This window comes from Salmo trutta, chromosome 15 (genome assembly GCF_901001165.1).
Source record: "Salmo trutta chromosome 15, fSalTru1.1, whole genome shotgun sequence".
In the NCBI taxonomy this organism is placed as follows: Eukaryota; Metazoa; Chordata; class Actinopteri; order Salmoniformes; family Salmonidae; genus Salmo; species Salmo trutta.
This window is the reverse complement of record NC_042971.1, coordinates 5,407,065-5,423,423: the sequence shown is the minus strand read 5'-3', so window position 1 is coordinate 5,423,423 and position 16,359 is coordinate 5,407,065. Positions and strand designations below refer to the sequence as shown.

General features: G+C 45.4%; 1 protein-coding gene across 1 annotated transcript in view; it reads left to right on the top strand.

Annotated features, from left to right (window-relative positions):
* LOC115149597 (NACHT, LRR and PYD domains-containing protein 12-like) overlaps nt 1-15,616 on the top strand; it is a gene marked incomplete at both ends in the record, with an annotated part of 397,095 nt that extends 381,479 nt beyond the window's left edge. Inside the window, 3 exons of the mRNA XM_029692550.1 lie at nt 12,709-12,853; nt 13,736-13,909; nt 15,469-15,616. Coding sequence (XP_029548410.1) covers nt 12,709-12,853; nt 13,736-13,909; nt 15,469-15,616 — 467 coding nt within the window. The remainder of the gene's footprint in view (nt 1-12,708; nt 12,854-13,735; nt 13,910-15,468) is intronic.
* Between the last annotated feature and the right edge of the window lie 743 nt (nt 15,617-16,359).

Below are 16,359 nucleotides of genomic sequence, written 5' to 3'. Positions count from 1 at the left end.
ACAGCGGTCCGGACAACAGGCCCTCCGATTTGACACACTGAACTCTGAGAAGTAGTTGGTGAACCAGGCGAGTCAGTCATTTGAGAAACCAAGGCTATTGAGTCTGCCGATAAGAATACAGTGAATGACAGAGTCGAAAGCCTTGGCCAGGTTGATGAAGACGGCTGCACAGTACTGTCTTTTATCGATGGCGGTTATGATATCGTTTAGTACCTTGAGCGTGGCTGAGGTGCACCCGTGACCAGCTCGGAAACTGGATTGCACAGCGGAGAAGGAACGGTGGGATTCAAAATGGTCAGTGATCTGTTTGATAACTTGACTTTCGAAGACTTTAGAAAGGCAGGGCAGGATGGATATAGGTCTGTAACAGTTTGGGTCTAGAGTGTCAACCCCTTTGAAGAGGGGGATGACCACGGAAGCATTCCAATCTTTAGGAATCTCGGACGATACGAAAGAGAGGTTAAACAGACTAGTAATAGGGGTTGCCACAATCAGCTATCTTGATTTGGGTGAAGGAGAAGCTGGGGAGGCTTGGGGAAGTAGCTGCGGGGGGTGGGGAGCTGTTAGTGCAGTACGCCACAGGATGTTTTTGTGCTGATCGAGGGCAGTCAGGTCTGGAGTGAACCAAGGGCTATATCTGTTCTTAGTTCTACATTTTTTGAAAGGGGCATGTTTATTTCAGGTGGTGAGGAAATTATAATTAAAGATCAAGCAGGCATCCTCTACTGACAGGATGAGGTCAATATCCTTCCAGGAGACCAGGGCCAGGTCGATTAGAAAGGCCTGCTTGCAGAAGTGTTTTAGGGAGCGTTTGACAGTGATGAGGGGTGGTCGTTTGACCGTGAACCCATAACGGATGCAGGCAATGAGGCAGTGATCACTGAGAGCCTGACTGAAATCAGCAGAGGTGTATTTGGAGGGCAAGTTGGTCTGGATAATATCTATGAGGGTGCCCATGTTTACGGATTTAGGGTTGTACCTGGTATGTTCCTTGATAATTTGTGTGAGATTGAGGGCATCTAGCTTGAATTGTAGGATGGCCGGAGGGTGAAGGATATCCCAGTTTAGGTCACCTAACAGAACAAACTCTGAAGATAGATGGGGGGCAATCAATTCACATATGGTGTCCAGGGTACAGCTGGGAACTGAGGGGAGGTCTGTAACAGGCGGCAACAGTGAGACTTATTTCTGGAGAGATACATTTTTTAAATTGGAAGCTCGAACTGTTTGGACATAGACCTGGAAAGTATGATAGAACTCTGCAGGCCATCTCTGCAGTAGATTGCAACTCCTCCCCCTTTGGCATTTCTATCTTGACGGAAAATGTTGTAGCTGGGGATGGAAATTTCAGAATTTTTGGTGGCCTTCCAAAGCCAGGATTCAGACACGGCAAAGACATCAAGATTGGTGGAGTGTGCTAAAGCAGTGAGTAAAACAAACTTAGGGAGGAGGCTTCTGATGTTAACATGCATGAAACCAAGGCTTCTACGGTTACAGAAGTCAACAAATGAGAGCGCCTGGGGACACACAGGGCCTGGATTAACCTCTACATCACCCGAGGAACAGAGGAGTAGGATGAGGGTACGGCTAAAGGCTATCTGAACTGGTCGTCTAGTGCGTTGTGAACAGAGAATAAAAGGAGCAGAATTCTGGGCGTGGTAGGATAGATTCAAGGCATGAGGTCCAGACAGGGGTATGGTAGGGTGCGGGTACAGTGGAGGTAAACATAGGCATTGAGTGACGATAAGAGGTTGCATCTCTGGATGAACCAGTTATGCTAGGTGAGGTCACCGCATGTGTGGGAGGTGGGACAAGAGAGCTCTCTGAGGCATGTTGAGTGGGACTAGGGGCTCCGCAGTAAAATAAAACAATGATAACTACCCTAAACAACAGTATATAGGGCATATTGACATTAGAGAGACATAAAGTGAGGCATAAAGCAATCACAGGTGTTGATTGGGAGAGCTAGCTAAGACAACAACGGGTAAAATGGCGATGAATGGCAGAGAGGGTCAGTTAGCTACACACAGGGCCTGAGTTCGAGGCTGGCGCCAACAGATAAACAAAACAGAGTACCGTGATTAATGAACAGTCCAGCAGGCATCAGCTATGTAGCCAAGTGATCATAGGGTCCAGTGAACAGCAATATATGAACCAGGGAAGCCGTTAGGTAGTCGTTCCTATGCTAGCCGAGAGACGCGCCTGGCTTGAGGCTAACTGGTGCTAGCTTCGGGACAACGGCGTCACCGACGTCTGGCAAAGGCCGGTTGAGGGCACATCTGATGGAATTGCGTCGGCAGACCAGTCGTGATGGATCGGCGGGGCTCCATGTCGACAAAGGGTTCAGGCCAATTGGCAAAAGAGATATTGTAGCTGGAGTAATTTTATTTGCTAGCCGGGAGATGCACCTGGCTCGAGGCTAACTGGTGCTAGCTTCAGGACAAGGGTGTTAGCCACTATAGCCACTCCGGTGCAAAGGTCCAGAGCTTACGGCAGGAATCCAGTGATGTAGTGGCTTCTAGTCGTGTTAGTGAAGAGTCTGGGAGGCATCAGCTGTGTAGCCGAGTGATCATAGGGTCCACTGAGCAGGCCGGGAAATGGGCCTGGCTCAAGGCTAGCTTCGAGGCTGGGCCACTCGGTAGCAGCTAGCTAGCTGTGATTATCCGGTGTAATGGTCCAGAGCTTACGGCAGGAATACGGTGATGTAGTGGAGAAAAACAGTCCGACATGCTCAGGGTTGATATCGCGCTGTGCAGACTGGCAGGTATTATCCAGGCTAAAAGCGGCTGGTGTCTGAACTAAAAAGGTAAAGGCCGCTAACAGTGGCTAACAATGACTAAATAGCTAGTAGCTAATTAGCTGGTTAGCTCCTGATGGCTAGGTTCTGATGGAGGTTCTAGCTATAAGGTCTAAAAAATAGCAGATCCGTATCACATTAGGTGAGGCGGATTGCTGGAAGGTATATTTAATTTAAACATGGAAAAAGAGATTGAAATATTTTGCAATATATACAAATAAAAATGAAAAAAAAAAAACATTTACAACAACAAACACGTCATACTGCTACGCCATCTTGGATTAGAAGATGACTCAGTTAAAAAACATTGGATATAGCAAACTCTGAAATGATTTAGTATTTCTGTGCCCACAAACTGTTTTCCCAGCGTAACATAAGAAGCCACTAAATGATACGTAGGTCGAGTGCATTTTCATTCAGCCCTCGCTGGAAGCACCGCCTTCCACAGGTGATGAGCGTGAGGCTCGGATTTATTCCTTAAATTTAATACCACTCTTCACCGACCCAGGAAGGGGTGGGGCCAAACAGGTGTTGTACCTCGTTTCCCTCCTTCAGGGAACAGTAATTATAGTGTTAGGTTCTAATCTTTCAGAGTAAATAACTCACGGACACTAGAGAAGCTTAACCAAGTTTAATTCTTCCTAAAGGGTGGTTACAGCTGTAATTCAGACAAAAACATGTTCTCACCATCACAAGTATATATACCCCACTTTGGACACTCCTCCTTCTCTCCAATCCTTACATCTTCTGGTTCGACAAGAAGAGGGTAACAGGATACTAAACCCTTATTACTCCCTTCAGGGGATCTGACCTGACCTCCTGACCTCAACCCCTCCTTCGCCTAATCCACAGATGTCCATCCGCTTCCCCTAAAGCAATCCTGTGATCTCCTCCCGTCCACCTAGCACATTCCACAGCCACTGTCTTTCTACAGATCTCACTCCTTTACATACTCTGCGTCTGATCTACCATGTCTTTAATATCTCAATGTTCAAAGTTTAGCCCGAATCCAACAATAGTCATAAAGTTACACTCCCTTTCAGTTGGTCAACTTCGGTACAACATACTATGGGAAAATACAATCATTCCCCATGCCGACCCAAACGGATACCAAATGAAACGGCCCATGGCAGACCACCCAGACCTGACCCAGCAAGATGCGTTAGTTGTCAATTTGTTAATTGTCTTTTGTTTGAAACACTCCTGTCAATGTTCAGTAAGGACGCACACCTAATTACACATAGAAGTAGGACTAGTCTACCTGGCCTGCGCACAAATGTAGGCCTATAAATGTGCCCATTTGGGGATGTCTGATAGTATTTCTGATTGTCTTAACGCACCACCACTAATGAGTTGTGGAGCTTCGCAAAGTAATTTTTCTTCACCTCAAACAGCAAATAAACAAAGTCTAATCAAAATCAACTGCGAATGACAATAGTTCCTCAAAGTATTTTCGTTAAATATTTCCAGCTCTCAGCCTTTCGATAACCACTCAGCATGAAAGAGGAAAAATGTAATGCTCTGATCCAGTGGAAATGTCATAAAATAACTGATTACTTCCTATTCTTTGCACAAATATCCTACAGCTGTGTCTGTCCAGAACTCACTGGCGCGGGAAACCGAGGGCCCAGAATATTTTATTCAATGTTGCCAGCTGCTATCACAAGTTTCAGAGGATCCAGTTGATAGTTGATACAATGTTTCAAGTTTGTTGTAGACAGGCCATGTGCAGCAAAAGCGATTTCTAGGATATTTATTTTTTATCAGGATATTTTCTACCTGCAGAATGCAATGTTTTTATTTGTTTGTTTTATGTAGGCTATTTTTTACATAGTTGGCAATGGCAATAAAAGTTACTTTTAGATTTGTATAATTTTCATTTAGATTTAGATAGAATGTAGATTAATCACAGACAATTTTGAGATACTATTAGATACTAGTCTATCTATCTATAGTCTATTAGTCTATTACTGAAAACTTCAGGAGCAGAACGGCAGAATTTACGAAGTCCAGCAGTGTGTGTGGGGGGGGGGTTAGGTTGAGCGTTGGACTAGTAACTGAAAGGTTGCAAGATCGAATCCCCGAGCTGACAAGGTACAAATCTGTCATTCTGCCCCTGAACAAGGCAGTTAATCCACTGTTCCTAGGCCATCATTAAAAATAAGAATTTGCTCTTAACTGACCTGTCTAGTTAAATAAAGGTAAAAAAAAAAAGGTTACGTTGACGACTGGCTCCCTCTGGTCAGGTTACGTTGACGACTGGCTCCCTCTAGTCAGGTTACGTTGACGACTGGCTCCCTCTAGTCAGGTTACGTTGACGACTGGCTCCCTCTAGTCAGGTTACGTTGACGACTGGCTCCCTCTAGTCAGGTTACGTTGACGACTGGCTCCCTCTAGTCAGGTTACGTTGACGACTGGCTCCCTCTAGTCAGGTTACGTTGACGACTGGCTCCCTCTAGTCAGGTTATAGTGACGACTGACTCCCTCTAGTCAGGTTACGTTGACGACTGGCTCCCTCTAGTCAGGTTATAGTGATGACTGGCTCCCTCTAGTCAGGTTATAGTGATGACTGGCTCCCTCTAGTCAGGTTATAGTGACGACTGGCTCCCTCTAGTCAGGTTATAGTGATGACTGGCTCCCTCCAGTCAGGTTATACTGATGACTGGCTCAATCCAGTCAGGTTATAGTGATGACTGGCTCAATCCAGTCAGGTTGTAGTGATGACTGGCTCCCTCTAGTCAGGTTATAGTGATGACTGGCTCCCTCTAGTCAGGTTATAGTGATGACTGGCTCCCTCTAGTCAGGTTATAGTGATGACTGGCTCCCTCTAGTCAGGTTATAGTGATGACTGGCTCCCTCCAGTCAGGTTATAGTGATGACTGGCTCAATCCAGTCAGGTTGTAGTGATGACTGGCTCCCTCTAGTCAGGTTATAGTGATGACTGGCTCCCTCTAGTCAGGTTACGTTGACGACTGGCTCCCTCTAGTCAGGTTACGTTGACGACTGGCTCCCTCTAGTCAGGTTATAGTGATGACTGGCTCCCTCTAGTCAGGTTATAGTGATGACTGGCTCCCTCTAGTCAGGTTATAGTGATGACTGGCTCCCTCCAGTCAGGTTATAGTGATGACTGGCTCAATCCAGTCAGGTTGTAGTGATGACTGGCTCCCTCTAGTCAGGTTATAGTGATGACTGGCTCCCTCTAGTCAGGTTACGTTGACGACTGGCTCCCTCTAGTCAGGTTACGGTGACGACTGGCTCCCTCTAGTCAGGTTATAGTGACGACTGGCTCCCTCTAGTCAGGTTACGTTGACGACTGGCTCCCTCTAGTCAGGTTATAGTGATGACTGGCTCCCTCTAGTCAGGTTATAGTGATGACTGGCTCCCTCTAGTCAGGTTATAGTGACGACTGGCTCCCTCTAGTCAGGTTATAGTGATGACTGGCTCCCTCCAGTCAGGTTATAGTGATGACTGGCTCAATCCAGTCAGGTTGTAGTGATGACTGGCTCCCTCTAGTCAGGTTATAGTGATGACTGGCTCCCTCTAGTCAGGTAACGTTGACGACTGGCTCCCTCTAGTCAGGTTACGTTGACGACTGGCTCCCTCTAGTCAGGTTATAGTGATGACTGGCTCCCTCTAGTCAGGTTATAGTGATGACTGGCTCCCTCTAGTCAGGTTATAGTGACGACTGGCTCCCTCTAGTCAGGTTATAGTGATGACTGGCTCCCTCCAGTCAGGTTATAGTGATGACTGGCTCAATCCAGTCAGGTTGTAGTGATGACTGGCTCCCTCTAGTCAGGTTATAGTGATGACTGGCTCCCTCTAGTCAGGTTACGTTGACGACTGGCTCCCTCTAGTCAGGTTACGGTGACGACTGGCTCCCTCTAGTCAGGTTACGTTGACGACTGGCTCCCTCTAGTCAGGTTATAGTGATGACTGGCTCCATCTAGTCAGGTTATAGTGATGACTGGCTCCCTCTAGTCAGGTTATAGTGATGACTGGCTCCCTCCAGTCAGGTTATAGTGATGACTGGCTCAATCCAGTCAGGTTATAGTGATGACTGGCTCCCTCTAGTCAGGTTACGTTGACGACTGGCTCCCTCTAGTCAGGTTACGTTGACGACTGGCTCCCTCTAGTCAGGTTATAGTGATGACTGGCTCCCTCTAGTCAGGTTATAGTGATGACTGGCTCCCTCTAGTCAGGTTATAGTGATGACTGGCTCCCTCCAGTCAGGTTATAGTGATGACTGGCTCAATCCAGTCAGGTTGTAGTGATGACTGGCTCCCTCTAGTCAGGTTATAGTGATGACTGGCTCCCTCTAGTCAGGTTACGTTGACGACTGGCTCCCTCTAGTCAGGTTACGGTGACGACTGGCTCCCTCTAGTCAGGTTAAGGTGACGACTGGCTCCCTCTAGTCAGGTTACGGTGACGACTGGCTCCCTCTAGTCAGGTTACGGTGACGACTGGCTCCCTCTAGTCAGGTTACGGTGACGACTGGCTCCCTCTAGTCAGGTTACGGTGACGACTGGCTCCCTCTAGTCAGGTTACGGTGACGACTGGCTCCCTCTAGTCAGGTTACGGTGACGACTTGCTCCCTCTAGTCAGGTTTCGGTGACGACTGGCTCCCTCTAGTCAGGTTACGGTGACGACTGGCTCCCTCTAGTCAGGTTACGGTGACGACTGGCTCCCTCTAGTCAGGTTACGGTGACGACTGGCTCCCTCTAGTCAGGTTACGGTGACGACTAGCTCCCTCTAGTCAGGTTACGGTGACGACTGGCTCCCTCTAGTCAGGTTACGGTGACGACTGGCTCCCTCTAGTCAGGTTACGGTGACGACTGGCTCCCTCTAGTCAGGTTACGTTGACGACTGGCTCCCTCTAGTCAGGTTATAGTGACAACTGGCTCCCTCTAGTCAGGTTATAGTGACGACTGGCTCCCTCTAGTCAGGTTATAGTGATGACTGGCTCCCTCTAGTCAGGTTATAGTGACGACTGGCTCACTCTAGTCAGGTTATAGTGATGACTGGCTCCCTCCAGTCAGGTTATAGTGATGACTGGCTCATTCCAGTCAGGTTGGAGTGATGACTGGCTCCCTCTAGTCAGGTTATAGTGATGACTGGCTCCCTCTAGTCAGGTTACGTTGACGACTGGCTCCCTCTAGTCAGGTTACGTTGACGACTGGCTCCCTCTAGTCAGGTTATAGTGATGACTGGCTCCCTCTAGTCAGGTTATAGTGATGACTGGCTCCCTCTAGTCAGGTTATAGTGATGACTGGCTCCCTCTAGTCAGGTTATGTTGACGACTGGCTCCCTCTAGTCAGGTTATATTGATGACTTGCTCCCTCCAGTCAGTTTATAGGGACGACTGGCTCCCTCTAGTCAGGTTACGTTGACGACTGGCTCCCTCTAGTCAGGTTACGTTGACGACTGGCTCACTCTAGTCAGGTTACGGTGACGACTGGCTCCCTCTAGTCAGGTTACGGTGACGACTGGCTCCCTCTAGTCAGGTTACTTTGACGACTGGCTCCCTCTAGGTCAGGTCATGTTGACGACTGGCTCCCTCTAGGTCAGGTTATGTTGACGACTGGCTTCCTCGTCATTTATGTGTCTTATTTATTTAATCAAACAGCGTGCTTAAAGCATCAGACAAGTTCAGTACACATAGATTTTATAAAAACACATGGGGTGATTGATAGAAAGAACAGATGACTCTTGGTTGACAAAGATGTATTTTAGTTGGGGACAGCACTAGAACATGATTTTGGGTAGAGGTCGACCGATTAATCGGAATGGCCGATTAATTAGGGCCGATTTCAAGTTTTCATAACAATTGGAAATCGGTATTTTTGGCCACCGATTTGCCGATTTTAAAAAAAAGTCAGGCAAGCCAGTTAAGAACACATTCTTATTTTCAATGATGGCCTAGGAACAGTGGGTTAACTGCCTTGTTCAGGGGCAGAACGACAGATTTTTACCTTGTTAGCTCAGGGATTCAATCTTGCAACCTTACGGTTAACTAGTCCAACGCTTTAACCACTTGCTTTACGTTGCATTGCACGAGGAGCCTGCCTGTTGTGCGAATGCAGTAAGAAGCCAAGGTAAGTTGCTAGATGGCATTAAACTTATCTTATAAATAAACAATCAATCATAATCACTAGTTAACCTCTCTAGGGTCGGCGGGACGAAATCGTCCCACCTACGTAACAGCCAGTGGAATCCTATGGCGCGTTATTCAAATACCTTAGAAATGCTATTACTTCAATTTCTCAAACATATGACTATTTTACAGCATTTTAAAGAAAAGACTCTCGTTAATCTAACCACACTGTCCAATTTCCAAAAGGCTTTACAACGAAAGCAAAAAATTAGATTATGTCAGCAGAGTACCCAGCAAGAAATAATCAGACACCCATTTTTCAAGCTAGCATATAATGTCACATAAACCCAAACCACAGCTAAATGCAGCACTAACCTTTGATGATCTTCATCAGATGACAACCCTAGGACATTATGTTATACAATACATGCATGTTTTGTTCAATCAAGTTCATATTTATATCAAAAAACAGCTTTTTACATTAGCATGTGACGTTCAGAACTAGCATACCCCCCGCAAACTTCCGGTGAATTTACTAAATTACTCACGATAAACGTTCACAAAAAACATAACAATTATTTTAAGAATTATAGATACAGAACTCCTCTATGCATTCGCTATGTTCGATTTTAAAATAGCTTTTCGGTGAAAGCACATTTTGCAATATTCTAAGTAGATAGCCCGGCATCACAGGGCTAGCTATTTACACACCCACCAAGTTTAGCACTCACCAAAGTCAGATTTACTATAAGAAAAATGTTATTACCTTTGCTGTTCTTCGTCAGAATGCACTCCCAGGACTTCTACTTCAATAACAAATGTTGGTTTGGTTCAAAATAATCCATAGTTATATCCAAAGAGCGGCGTTTTGTTAGTGCGTTCAAGACACTATTCGAAAGGGTAAAGAAGGGTGACGCGCCCGATGCGTTTCGTGACAAAGAATTTCGAAATATTCCATTACCGTACTTCGAAGCATGTCAACCGCTGTTTAAAATCAATTTTTATGCCATTTTTTTCGTAAAAAAGCGATAATATTCCGCTCTCATCCAACACTTCTCACTCTGCCCCTACTCGGATGGTACTGCGCCGTCCCAACCTTCGCTCTCTCTCTCCCGCTACTCTCTCCTCTTCCATCCTATCATCTCTTCCCTCTGCTCAAACCTTCTCCAACCTATCTCCTGATTCTGCCTCCTCAACCCTCCTCTCCTCCCTTTCTGCATCCTTCGATTTTCTCTGTCCCCTATCCTCCAGGCCGGCTCGGTCCTCCACTCCTGCGCCGTGGCTCGACGACTCACTGCGAGCTCACAGAACAGGGCTCCGGGCAGCCGAGCGGAAATGGAGGAAAACTCGCCTCCCTGCGGACCTGGCATCCTTTCACGCCCTCCTCTCTACATTTTCCTCTTCTGTCTCTGCTGCTAAAGCCACTTTCTACCACTCTAAATTCCAAGCATCTGCCTCTAACCCTAGGAAGCTCTTTGCTACCTTCTCCTCCCTCCTGAATCCTCCTCCCCCTCCCCCCCTCCTCTCTCTCTGCGGATGACTTCGTCAACCATTTTGAAAAGAAGGCTGATGACATCCGATCCTCGTTTGCTAAGCCAAACGACACCGCTGGTCCTGATCACACTGCCCTACCCTGTGCTTTGACCTCTTTCTCCCCTCTCTCTCCAGATGAAATCTCGCGTCTCGTGACGGCCGGCCGCCCAACAACCTGCCCACTTGACCCTATCCCCTCCTCTCTTCTCCAGACCATTTCCGGAGACCTTCTCCCCTACCTCACCTCGCTCATCAACTCATCCTTGCCGCTGGCTACGTCCCTTCCGTCTTCAAGAGAGCGAGAGTTGCACCCCTTCTGAAAAAACCTACACTCGATCCCTCCGATATCAACAACTACAGACCAGTATCCCTTCTTTCTTTTCTCTCCAAAACTCTTGAACGTGCCGTCCTTGGCCAGCTCTCCTGCTATCTCTCTCAGAATGACCTTCTTGATCCTAATCAGTCAGGTTTCAAAACTGGGCATTCAACTGAGACTGCTCTTCTCTGTGTCACGGAGGCTCTCCGCACTGCTAAAGCTAACTCTCTCTCCTCTGCTCTCATCCTTCTAGACCTATCTGCTGCCTTTGATACCGTGAACCATCAGATCCTCCTCTCCACCCTCTCCGAGCTGGGCATCTCCGGCGCGGCCCACGCTTGGATTGCGTCCTACCTGACAGGTCGCTCCTACCAGGTGGCGTGGCGAGAATCTGTCTCCGCACCACGTGCTCTCACCACTGGTGTCCCCCAGGGCTCTGTTCTAGGCCCTCTCCTATTCTCACTATACACCAAGTCACTTGGCTCGGTCATATCCTCACATGGTCTCTCCTATCATTGCTACGCAGACGACACACAATTAATCTTCTCCTTTCCCCCTTCTGATAACCAGGTGGCGAATCGCATCTCTGCATGTCTGGCAGACATATCAGTGTGGATGACGGCTCACCACCTCAAGCTGAACCTCGGCAAGACGGAGCTGCTCCTCCTCCCAGGGAAGGACTGCCCGTTCCATGATCTCGCCATCACGGTTGACAACTCCCTTGTGTCCTCCTCCCAGAGTGCTAAGAACCTTGGCGTGACCCTGGACAACACCCTGTCGTTCTCCACTAACATCAAGGCGGTGACCCGATCCTGTAGGTTCATGCTCTACAACATTCGCAGAGTACGACCCTGCCTCACACAGGAAGCGGCGCAGGTCCTAGTCCAGGCACTTGTCATCTCCCGTCTGGATTACTGCAACTCGCTGTTGGCTGGGCTCCCTGCCTGTGCCATTAAACCCCTACAACTCATCCAGAACGCCGCAGCCCGTCTGGTGTTCAACCTTCCCAAGTTCTCTCACGTTACCCCGCTCCTCCGCTCTCTCCACTGGCTTCCAGTTGAAGCTCGCATCCGCTACAAGTCCATGCTGCTTGCCTACGGAGCTGTGAGGGGAACGGCACCTCCGTACCTTCAGGCTCTGATCAGGCCCTACACCCAAACAAGGGCACTGCGTTCATCCACCTCTGGCCTGCTCGCCTCCCTACCTCTGAGGAAGCACAGCTCCCGCTCAGCCCAGTCAAAACTGTTCGCTGCTCTGGCACCCCAATGGTGGAACAAGCTCCCTCACGACGCCAGGACAGCGGAGTCAATCACCACCTTCCGGAGACACCTGAAACCCCACCTCTTTAAGGAATACCTGGGATAGGATAAAGTAATCCTTCTACCCCCCCCCCCCCCCGAAAGATTTAGATGCACTATTGTAAAGTGGTTGTTCCACTGGATATCTTAAGGTTGAATGCAACAATTTGTAAGTCGCTCTGGATAAGAGCGTCTGCTAAATGACGTAAATGTAAATGGGAATCTGAGTTTTAGCTTAAAGGTCCTCTGATCGACCACTTACCAAAGGCGCTAATGTTTTTCAGCCAGTGGCTGGAATTACATCATTCAGCTTTTTCCGTTACAGCAAAGATCCTCAGTTTTCAATAAACAGAGCCAAGAAGCTCAAGGAATGGTCAGAGAGGGCACTTCCTGAACAGAATCTTCTCAGGTTTTTGCCTGCCATATGAGTTCTGTTATACTCACAGACACCATTCAAACAGTTTTAGAAACTTTAGGGTGTTTTCTATCCAAAGCCAATAATTATATGCATATTCTAGTTTCTGGGCAGTAGTATTAACCAGATTAAATCGGGTACGTTTTTTATCCGGCCATGTAAATACTGCCCCCTAGCCCTAACAGGTTTTAACAGTGTGTTTGTGAAGTCATGATGATCTCTTTGTCAGGCTGTCAGGCTGTGGAGTCACAGAGTAAGGCTGTGCTTCTCTTGTCTCAGCTCTGGAGTCAAACCCCTCACACCTGAGAGAGCTGGATCTGAGTAACAATGACCTGAACCATTCAGGAGTGAAGCTGCTCTCTGCTGTACTGGGGAATCCCCACTGTAAACTGGAGACTCTGAGGTCAGTATTCCTGTAGTTGGTCAACAAGTGATAACTGTTCACCAGATCCACATGTGTTTACCAGACACACATAGTCCACACCATATGTGTTTGGACAGTGAAACTTACAGTTTTAAATTTGTTGCTATGCTCCACCATTTTGAATTTGAGACCAAATGTTTCATATTAGGTGACAGTACAGAATGTCACCTTTATTTGAGGTTAATGGTGAGAGTTTAGTATGTTTTGTTGTAGCCTCTGTAACTCTCTCACTCATTATTATTCATGATTCATTAATGATCTTTCTTAATCATGGCAGTCACAGGCTTGATGTAGTCATTGCGTTCAAAGAATATGAGACCAAATAATAAACTTTTGACTACTTTAATAAACTATAAATTAATTGGTCAGAATACTTATGACTTCTTCAAATGGGGGACTAGATACATGAAGTGCTTTAATTTCAAAACGTGAAACAGATATGTATGAAAATACCCTCAAATAAAAGGTGACATTATATACTGTCACCTCATATGAAACATTTGATCTGAAATCCAAAATGCTGGAGTACATAGACACATTTAAATGTTTGCTTCATCGTCAAAATAGATATGGTGTGGACTGTATACTCAATACAATCTAAATCTGATACCTCACTGTCTGTCTTTTGACTGATACTGCTTTTAAACTGGTCTGGTCAGTCTACTCAACTATTTGTACTATACATGTCTCTATCTAAAAGTAGTATTACGATCATTTATAATAATGATACATTCATTTACGAACAGATATGGCAGGTTTCAGGACACTGATGTATCTGAAATTGTAGAAAAAAATATACTGCCACTATTTTCACCACCAAAGAATATCAGTGTGGTTTTAATATGATTTGACTCTTTGCAGGCTGTCAGTCTGTCTAGTCACAGAGGAAGGCTGTGCTTCTCTGGTCTCAGCTCTGAGGTCAAACCCCTCACACCTGAGAGAGTTGGATCTGAGTAACAATGACCTGAAGGATTCAGGAGTGAAGCTGCTCTCTGCTGGACTGGAGGATCCCCACTGTAAACTGGAGACTCTGAGGTCAGTATTCCTGTAGTTGGTCAACAAGTGATAACTGTTCACCAGATCCACATGTGTTTACCAGGCACACATAATCCACACCATATGTGTTTGGACAGTGAAGCTTACAGTTTTAAATATGGTGCTATACTCCAGCATTTTGGATTTGACATAGAATGTTTCATATTAGGTGACAGTACAGAATGTCACCTTATATTTGAGGTTAATGGTGAGAGGTTAGTATGTTTTGTTGTAACCTCTAACTCTCTCACTCATTATTATTCATGATTCATTCATGACCTTTCTTAATCATGGCAGTCACAGGCTTTGTAACGTTCGTCGTGTGTGGAGGACCAAGGTGCAACAAGTTGTTGTAGCCTCTGTTATTGGTAATGGTGAGAGGTTAGCATGTTTTGCTGTATCCTCTGTTATTGGTCATGGTGAAAGGTTAGTATGTTTTGTTGTAGCCTCTGTTATTGGTAATGGTGAGAGGTTAGCATGTTTTGTTGTAGTCTCTGTTATTGGTAATGGTGAGAGGTTAGCATGTTTTGTTGTATCCTCTGTTATTGGTAATGGTGAGAGGTTAGCATGTTTTGTTGTATCCTCTGTTATTGGTAATGGTGAGAGGTTAGCATGTTTTGTTGTAGCCTCTGTTATTGGTAATGGTGAGAGGTTAGCATGTTTTGTTGTAGTCTCTGTTATTGGTAATGGTGAGAGGTTAGCATGTTTTGTTGTAGCCTCTGTTATTGGTAATGGTGAGAGGTTAGCATGTTTTGTTGTAGCCTCTGTTATTGGTAATGGTGAGGTTAGCATGTTTTGTTGTAGCCTCTAACTTTCTCACTCATTATTATTCATGATTCATTCATGATTTGTATTAATCATGTTATCATCAGGGTTAATTTAGTAGTGTTTAGAAACATGTTATCTACTCACTTAGACAGAATATTAATCCAGTCATCATCCACCATTTTATTATTGGGAAAAACACAACCAAAACAAACTGCAAATGCAACCAACATGTTTACGACCAGACACTAAACTTTTGAGTACTTTAATACACTATGAGTGAATTGGTCAGAAAACATATGACTTCTTTAAATAGGGGGACTAGATACATAAACTGCTTTCATTTTTCTAAATGGTGAAACAGATATGTATGAAAATATCCTCAAATAAAAGGTGACATTATATACTGTCACCTCATATGAAACATTTGATCTGAAATCCAAAATGTTGGAGTTTAGAGCCACATTTAAAATATTATCTTCACTGTCAAAATAGATATGGTGTGGACTGTATACTCAATACAATCTAAATCTGATACCTCACTGTCTGTCTTTTGACTGATACTGCTTTTAAACTGGTCTGGTCAGTCTACTCAAATATTTGTATTATACATGTTTCTATCTGCAGGCAAAACTTTGATAATTTGTCATTTATAATATGATACATTAATTTATGAATAGATATGGAAGGTTTCAGGACGCTGATATATCTGAATATGTTGAAAAAATATACTGCCACTATTTTCACCACCAAAGAATAGCAGTGTGGTTTTAATATGATTTGACTCTTTGCAGGCTGTCAGGCTGTCTAGTCACAGAGGAAGGCTGTGCTTCTCTGGTCTCAGCTCTGAGGTCAAACCCCTCACACCTGAGAGAGCTGGACCTGAGCTACAATCACCCAGGAGACTCAGGAGTCAGACTGCTCTCTGCTGGACTGGAGGATCCACACTGCAGACTGGAGAAACTCAAGTATGTAGAGGGTTTATGTCAATGTTCATATCAGACATGTTTGACTCTTCAGGCTAGTTAAGACAAACATTCTGACCACCACTTGGACAAAGGTGTGTGTGTGTGTGTGTGTGTGTGTGTGTGTGTGTGTGTGTGTGTGTGTGTGTGTGTGTGTGTGTGTGTGTGTGTGTGTGTGTTCAGGTGTATCCCTCAATGACTGTCTGTTTTTCTGCTTATCACTACAGTGTGGAACATGGTGGAGAGAACAGAATGAAACCTGGACTTAGAAAATGTGAGTGTTGACTGCTGTGAAGAATATGACTAAGAATAAGTCTTAATTCAAGTTAAGTCAAAGACCACCATCATTACTGACTTGGTCATATTAAATATCATCTGTAGTTCTACAGAAGCAGAAATCAGGGACACCAAAGTTTACAAAGAGTTACTTTGACAACGTCTGTGTGTGTGTGTGTGTGTGTGTGTGTAATTATTGTGTAGAAGTGTGTTTTGTATTACCATACAGTATAATATATGATCATTCAACAAGTCTCAAGTCACCTTAACTTCTCCTTTTGATACCTAGAAACATCTACATTAAATGAATTAGTGAAAAGTGAGTTATTAACATTCTAATGTGAATGATGATGATTTCTAATATTGTGTCTGGTTTCATCCATCAGATGTCTGTGATCTCACACTGGACCTAAGCACAGTAAACAATCTCCTCTCTCTGTCTGA